At 38.7% G+C, this 8481-nt stretch overlaps 1 protein-coding gene across 2 annotated transcripts; it reads left to right on the forward strand.

Annotated features, from left to right (window-relative positions):
- The first annotated feature begins 118 nt into the window (after positions 1–118).
- Positions 119–4214, forward strand: HIGD2A (HIG1 hypoxia inducible domain family member 2A). 2 transcript variants are annotated; one of them, XM_087887547.1, is made up of 3 exons: positions 119–410; positions 1536–1750; positions 3021–4214. In XM_087887547.1, the coding sequence occupies exons 1-2, from the start codon at positions 119–121 to the stop codon at positions 1700–1702; spliced, it is 459 nt and encodes a 152-aa protein (XP_087743673.1). In that variant the 3' UTR covers positions 1703–1750; positions 3021–4214. The 2 variants fall into 2 exon arrangements, with proteins under 2 accessions (XP_087743673.1, XP_060544468.2); XM_060688485.2 differs by having other exon boundaries at positions 1536–4214.
- Positions 4215–8481: the final 4267 nt, after the last annotated feature.

An 8481-nucleotide genomic window follows, 5' to 3' on the forward strand; every position in this document is an offset into this window, starting at 1 on the left:
GGCCGATGGTCGCAATGGAGGATGGGAGCGGTAGTTCTGCCTGTCCAATCAGAGTAGCCTAGATGCGGTTAAATTGAACTACAGTTCCCAGAGTGCCGAGTGTGTGTGTGTGGGGTGTATGTGTGTATGTGTAAATCATTTCCCAGATTCATGTGAAAAGCGCTATTGGCTGAAGACGCGGCGGTCAACAGCGACAGCGGAAGAGTCGAACCTCGTTAAAGCGAATCGAGAGGTGACCTTCGCGCGTCGGAATCTGGCGAGATCTGCCATGGCTCAGAGTCCGCCGCCGCCATTTGATCCCTACCGACCCCCGGTTATTGAAGGCTTTACTCCGACTTTTCGGGGGAGTGCCGAACCCTTCCAAAGCAAGTTCGTGCGCAAGTTCCGCGAGAATCCATTTGTGCCCCTCGGTGAGCCCGGGCGAATATTCATTCCTCTCTAGATAGATAGATTCCTCTCTAAATAGCAAGCGAGTTGGTCGGGGGATCGAAGAGGAGAGCGCGACTTTTGGGGAAAGCAGTGCGGTTATTATTTCAATATTGCATTATTTCTTTAAAATATGTTCATTCTGCCTGTCCATTCCCGCCTTCTAAGGCAGTGTTGAATAATGGGGGGGGGGGGAGATTGCCGTGAAATAAACAGCCGGAAAAACAACCTAGTAAATCAAATATACCTAAAATGCGAAAAACAGTAAAAAGGATTTTATACTGAAGCCCATCCTAAGAATGAACAAAAAAGATTATTTCGGACAATAGCTCAAGCCATCAGAAATGCCTTTTTGCTGGTCTCAATCAAACGGTCCTAAGAGCTCCTGAGAAAACAAATCCTCCTTAATTTTTTCTCATCATTTAATTTAGCTCAATGCTTTACAGACTTGGCATCCCTAAGATGTGTGGAATTCTACTCCCAGAATTCCCCAACTAGTTCCCATTCCTAAGAGGTCTGTAAGGGGTGTGCATAAGTGCACCAGCGTGCCTACCGTCCCTGCCCTAATATTCTTACTTCACTTACTCCTTTCACGTATTCAAATTATGTTTATACTTTTACCTGTTATCTTATATATGCTTGACAAATAAACTTCTTATGACTTATGAAGTCCACACATCTTCAAGTTGCCAAATTTGATTGATTTTGTTGTATCAAACAGCATAGATCTTATTGAGAAAGGGAAAGTGCAAGCATGGCTTAATAACCACCAGTCCTTGAGATTTGAGACTGATCAGGAAAATACTAATATTAAATTACAAAAAAATCAAATCAGCCTTTGTCCTTAACAGAAACATGAGCCATAAAAGTGGTATAAATTAATTTTTTCCTGATGTGAGGGAATGGAAAAGAATGCCCTACCTAAATACTAGTGTTTAGATCTTTTGTTATCCTTTTTAATATGTGAGAACCAAAGGTTAATGAACCAACGTTTCTTGACAGAACTGGGAGCTCTCAAATGAAAAGATGGGATGGTATATTCAGGAGATAGCCCAAGCCTTTATAGCAAAATTTCTTCCTTTTGTTTCCTTTTCTTCCCTCTCCTCCAGGCTGCCTTGGTACAGCTGGAATTTTGACTTATGGACTCATCTGCTTCATAAATAATAAACCCAAGCAATCCCAGATGATGATGAGGGCCCGTGTTATAGCCCAGGGCTTAACTGTTGCATCCCTATTAGTGGGCATGGCTGTTACAAACCTGAAGACATCCAAGTGAACAAGCTGCTACTGTACAATAATATGAAAATATTGTCCACTAACCGGGGTAAGAACAAGCCTGCCTGCCTGCCAACACACCACATTTTGCAGAATGATATTTCAATGCTACTTAGAAAGTGACTTTCCTGATACCAAGGAGACCCAGTTTTGTTTAATAACATTATTAATGTATCCCATGAATTCAAATTTGCCACTGATGTATAACATTGTGTATCATAGCCATGTTTTAACCCTGTCTTTCTGATAAAGCCAGTAAGATTACCTGATGCAAATGAAGCAGATTGGACGGAGGGCCTTTATTGTCTATTAGGCAGTTATATGGTTAAAAGTGCATCAAAAATAACACGTTTATTATGGCGATTGGGTGTGATGAACTACATTATGTTAGTGTTAAAGAATCAAAGTTTTTATTCTTGATGTTATTTTTTCTGAAATTTTGTCACTGTCAAGGATGGACAGAAATCAAGAGGAATCTAACTGATGTATTAAAAACCATTGTGTTAAGACCTACTGAGTTAGTCTGAAACAATTGTTACTTGATAAGGTACTTGTAATCTGCCTCACATACAACTTCTGTAAAACTGCAGATAACTAGAGTAAGACCTTTGGTTGAAGAGGGGCGCCATTGAGCAGTGAGTTTGTTGATGTAACAGCCTTCATGCTGCATAGTGATATCCCTGCTTGAGTTACTGGATTCCTTTGGTGGATTGGGGTGGAGTCGCCAAGGCTTCAACCTTCCCCCAGGTGGCATTAAATCATGGGAATCTTAGAATTCATGGCAATTGTCAAGCTGACTTTCTCATCAAGATCCTGATGCAAAGATCAGAGGTCTTTACTTTTTGTTTCAGGGAACTTACTACCTGAACTGAGAGTTGTGGACATTACCGTCAGTCTATTACTGGGGACATATGCTCTGATTGCTTTACATTTTGCACACCTTGCAAAATGGGAAGTGGAATCTGTTAGACTAGACCAGGCCTGTCAAACTCCTGGCCCATGGGCTGGATGGGTCATATGCTGGCCATGCCCACACCTGGTTTAGCGAAGTGGGGGGAAGTCCTGATTCGTCACATGATGACGACGTGATGACATGAGTTTGACACCCCTGGACCAGACCATCCAAGGCAACCAATAAACCCTGACAAGTTGTAGAGGGAGGTTGGTTTTTTTTTCTTTATTTCTAAGTATTTGATGAATAATTTGGCTGAGAATTTGATGGCTGGCTGAAATGGACATGTAGCAAAGGCCCTCAAACAGATTACATCAGTGCATCCTTTCGCTGAGCATGAATCCTGAGGTGTGCTTTGATTTTCCAGGGCATTTAGGAGATGAAATGCCAGAAGAGCCACCTAGAGCACTATTGGAGGAAGATGAAGAGTGAATTCAACCAACACAAGTTAGAGCACTCTTCCTCTCCTTTTTAACATCTGCTTGAGAACATTGGGTGAGAATTGGTTTGGGGTCAGATACCATCGGTTTGGTGATAATACTGAGTTGTTTATCTCAACCCAAGGTTGGCAGAGATCAAAATCTTGTACCTCTATTTGGAGGCTATCAAGCTGTGTATGTGTGGAGGAAGAGACTCATTCAACTGTAACAAGCCACGTGGCTGTGGGTGTTGGAACTGGGTATATGTTCCATCTTTAGGCCCAAATGGAAATCCATTTCCTCCTGTTGCACAATTTGGGGATCTCCTTGGACTCACAGCTCCAGCTGAAGCAGGTGGCAGCTATGGCCAAGAAGGCCTTTGCAGAAATCCATATAGATTGCACCATTTTCTGGACCTAGAGGCCTTTCTAACAAGCACTCATGCTTTATTCACTTATGGATTATCGCATTATGCACTACATGTGGCTGCCCTTGAAGACCATCAAAAGATTCAACTGATCCAGAATATAGTAGCAACTTAAGCAATTATGGGCATGCCCATGCAACACTCCTGCTTTGTGAGTTGTACTGTTTACTGGGAGGCTTCCAAGTAAATTCACTGTGCTGGTTATTACATAAACGCATCTCATGATATAGAGACTTTTCCGTAGCTTCTGCCCATACTTTGTGATTAAACAGATTTGTCATATTCTTAGCCATTAAACAGTATCATTAGACGGCCTTCTTGGTCACAATACCTGCCCTCTGGAACAATATCCTATTTGTCCGCATGAAGACCTTGTTGAAAAAATGCTTTTAAAAGCTGGCTTTTCACCTTGGTCTTGGGCTGGATTGATTCAGGCCTTTGAGTGTCACACGGGTCCTTGAGAATTTGTGGGGGGGTTTCTGTATGTCTATATATATATATATATATTGGTATTCTTTAATTATTTTACTATTGTATGTTGCCCAGAATCACAACAGCCTTATATATTAGTAAGTAAACTGGCCTATTGTCCCCTCCCTCCACCCAATTTCATTCCAATTTAAATCTTGTATTTGAGAAGCCATTCCAGGCATATGAAGAATGGAGTTGTATTTCATAAAAGTTTATCTTTTAATAAAATTTGCTAGTCTGAAAAGGTGCTACCAGATTCCTGTTTTTTGGCTATCTTGCAGCTTTCTTACAATGTCAAGGCTAGGATAAATTGCATCTCTTTTCCAGTCGGTTCATTTTTGAACTTGCTAGATTGCCACAGAACTGTTAACTTGGTCTTGCTAACTAATGGCGTCTTCCACATGTCGTAGCTTTTCTAACAATTTATACCACTTTTTAAAAAGTTTCTAGCAATTCTTTATGCATTCAAACTGCTAGATTACAAAGGAGAGCTAGGGGAAAATTATCATTCAATAATATGTATATATTTTCAGATATAATTTTATGCTAATATACCGGAATTTAAATCACATTTACATTCCGGTATATTAGCATTTTGTAGGATTTTAAATATCTTTACGGATACTAAATCTTTAAATATCTTTACATTTTAAATAGGATTAAACCTGCTTAAAGTTTGGTCATGTCTATTGTGTTTGACAAAGTAGATGTTAAAATATATTTTGATAGCCAGAAATCCTAAAGTAGAAAAGAATTTAGATTTGCAAGAGAAAACCTGTGACTAGCAAAAGGAAGTAAGTGGAATGGATAAGCATGAATTGTAAAAAGATGATAAGATAGTAATAAAGAATAAAAAGGTTTCAGTAGAGGAGAATATACTGTATGTAGCTCAGGGTTGAACTATGGAGTCCTTGGTGCGCTCTAAAATGTTTGCAGACATTTCATTACCTGAATGTTATCAGGTAACATGATAACAATGTACCAAAGACTCCACAATGGGGTAATGTCATAATCTCCTACTCTATTAGTCTCCCCAAAGGGCTTCTAGGTTCAAATTAATGTAACTAAAGCAAGCGACTCAAGGGAGTGGTAACTCAGTTAAACTAGTATTATAAGCATAGCTTTGTGTCCAGGATAAGTCTAATCCCAGCCAACGCTCTTGGATGAGCTTGCATATATTTCAGTGTCTTTTCTTTAAAAATTAATGACAAATAGATGTAATGCCAAAAGTTTAGAGAACAGCAAAACACCAAAAAGTTGACCATGTTAATGACCAATCATTTCATCTTGGTATCCATACTGGGAAAATAATTTGGAAACATTTAAAAAATAATGCACTGGCCCCCTGCAGGAGTCAGAGGGTTTAACAAGTATAGTTAACCCAAAGCAATTTGATGTGCTTTAACAGGAATGACCAGCTTAGTTGTCCATTGCACTATAGTCATAGTGTACGTTGACTTTAGCAAAAAGTTCAGGAGATTCTGAGAGAGAAGATGATGGAATACAGGCTAAAAGGAGAATTGAACAAGTTTTGTATCAATCTAGAACAGGAGTGTCAAACTCGCGGCCCTAATGCATCATGTGCTGGCCACACCCATGCCTGGTTTAGCGAAGGGGGAAAGTCATGATACGTCATGTGACGACACTGTGACAATGCAAGTTTGATACCCCTGATCTAGAAGGAAGAGTCAAGTGGCATGCCTCAGGGCCCTGTTCTATTCAACATATTTATAAATTGTTTGGACAGAGTTCAAATCTTCAAATTTGCAAAAAAACACAAAAAATTGAGGAGGTAGCAAATACTTTAGATAGGAACAAGTGAGACGTATTTTAATAAATGCAAAATTCTACATAGTAAGGCTTCTTCTTTGAAATCATAGGCATTCCTTTATTGTAGGAATTGAGAGTTTCAAGAAAACCTGTATTTGCTGAATTTATGTAACATGTTAAACCATGGTTTATTGACTAAATTACAATGGCTGACCTAGCAACATCAAACCTTGGGTTACTGAGTAAAACTACAGCTGAATTGCCCAATGCACTCAAGTTACTATGATTTTAAGCCTGGCTTACCCAACATTGTAAGTCAAAACCTAACAAAGTGCATTATGCTTCTTGTCACCAAAACAAATCCAGGCATTTTGTGCTAATCATCTTGCTGGCAGCCTAAGTCAGGTGAAATAATGATATTGATGCATAATCATATTGTTGTGTGTAATTCTCAGAGGAAAAAATCCTCTTTGACTATTTCCTTGCATTGTAAATCAATTTTGGTTAACAGTTTACATCTGATAATTATTACTCAAATATGTTAAATGGAGGAGAAAAGTTTAGTCTGATTGTCCGAGCAGATCACTTTTCTCTATTGTGCCTATGGATGAATTCTTACAGCCAGTTCATAAAAGCTTCTGCCACCAAAACAGCTTGAAACTACTGTATGCACTTCCCATGCGCTGGTTTAAACAATGCAGAAGTATGATAGCATGCAGAATAGAGCAGATATCTAGTATGGTTCTGAAATCAAGGCTAAAAGGAGTGGTGTTATATGAATTAAATGGCTAGATTACACTTCCAGGGAGATAACAGCACTAGAAAGATTGATTGATTGGTGTTTATAATGACTTTAAATTCTTTGGTGGTTCCTGTAGTTAGAGTTCAGTATTTTATATTGCAGGAATTTAGCTCTCATTGAGTCACACAATATTCTACTAGCAGCATAATTGTTCACTGTGTATGAGTAGCCTATTTTGGGCAATTATTACACTAAAGTAACTTAATCTGTGCTGGACTGGATGGTGGCTTTTTATTACCTTGGAAAGCTGTGAGCACCATTGAAGCAAAGCCTTGTAATATATACATATAGTAAGATGTTAAAGCTCTTCCCATTCAACTTATTTACAGCTCAACTTATTTATTCAACTTGTTTACAGCTACAATATATGCCTATTCAGAAGTAAAGGTTATGACTCTGTATGGGGTTGTAGTTTGATCCATACCCTAATGAACAGGCAACTGTGTAGCTTGTTATATCGAAAAAAATGATTGATGCAAATACTAAGAGAAGGAAAAGCTATGACACTGATCTTGATTGTTTAGACATGAACCGTGAATGTTTGAAAATTTAAGCCAAATAGCTCATACCAGTGGTGGGTTTCAAATGTTTTTACTACCGGTTCTGTGGGCGTGGCTGGTGGGCATGGCAGGGGAAGGATACTGTAAAATCTCCATTCCCTCCCCAACCCAGGGGAAGGTTACTGCAAAATCCCCATTTCCTCCCGATCAGCTGGATTTCTACCAGTTCTCCAGAACCGGTCAGAACCTGCTGAATACCACCTCTGGCTCATACCCTAGCTAGGAGGTACTGGGTTCCTTACTTCCTTTCTGGCAATATTTGCATGATAATGACACTCTTTTGCAGAAGCTGTTCTGCATCTTGGCTTTCTTATTAGCACCTTAGTATTATTATGCAGGAAATTGTGCTAGTAACTATAAGGCAGAAGTAGCTTATAGGATTTGAAGCACAGCAGCCATTCTTTTAAAGTCTTATCACAATGCCTGTGTTTTAAGGATTTATTTAAATGCTGCATGTGGCAGTATTTAGCCAAACTTGGCTGACTTCAGAAACCTAAGCAACTAACCTGGATTGTACTTGGATGCACAAATCATCCCAATCTAGACTAGGAAATTGAAAGGTATCCCAGAAATAAGGCAACAGCAAAAATTTTGTACTACTGCCAAGAAAATTATATAGGCATATCTGCATAGTGCATAAGAAGTCAAAAGGCTCTTTTTATATGCGCAGAACTCTTACCCCAAGACTGCCCAACTATATATATAAATTATGCACATGAAAACTTTTTAACTATTTGAGGAATAGCTATTAAATCTATTAAAATATAAAATTTACATAAATTTGCATCATTTGTGTAATTTTACATAATTATGGAAGAAATTCTAAAATATCCTGATTTTTTAATTCTGGCTGGTGTGAGGACTGGTTTGCGGGGTTTAGGAAACTACGAGCCTTTATATGGGGAGATCTTGAGGTATCTATTTTTTTTTAATTAAGAAATTTAGTTGGGTTTGCAGGCATAACTGTCTTTAAATGTTTTGAATTGCACAACTTTTTAATCTTTGCTTCAAAATACTTTGCAGGAAACAGTATTACGACTTCTTCATACATGAATCTTGATGATGGTCTTATGTAACAAATTTTGAAAAATGCATTTTGATGTCTATTACTTTAATTACTTTTTCAGTTTAAGAAATGTAAAAGCAAGCATTCTGTGATTTTACTCTGATTCTAGAAGCAGTTGGTTTAGAAATCTCACAGAACATTGGGAGATGAGTTTTAATTTTTGTTAAGCTGAAATGGCCAGCAAGACTGTGATTGCTACTAGGAGCACTTGGCCTTTTTCTTGGGCTATAAATTTCTCAGTAGTCAATGATGGGGCAAGACATTATCCTTAGAACTGTAATTGTCCCTTCATTCCCCTTGGTAGCCGTGCCAT

This window comes from Pantherophis guttatus, chromosome 2 (genome assembly GCF_059756535.1).
Source record: "Pantherophis guttatus breed Tessera chromosome 2, ASM5975653v1, whole genome shotgun sequence".
NCBI classification, from domain to species: domain Eukaryota; kingdom Metazoa; phylum Chordata; class Lepidosauria; order Squamata; family Colubridae; genus Pantherophis; species Pantherophis guttatus.

Bases quoted from the DNA above. Each gene is read 5' to 3' on its own strand.
- HIGD2A (XM_060688485.2), top strand. From the start codon at position 119: ATGTGTGTATGTGTAAATCATTTCCCAGATTCATGTGAAAAGCGCTAT. The intron at 411-1,535 runs GTGAGCCCGGGC...CCTCTCCTCCAG, and splicing joins GAATCCATTTGTGCCCCTCG to GCTGCCTTGGTACAGCTGGA.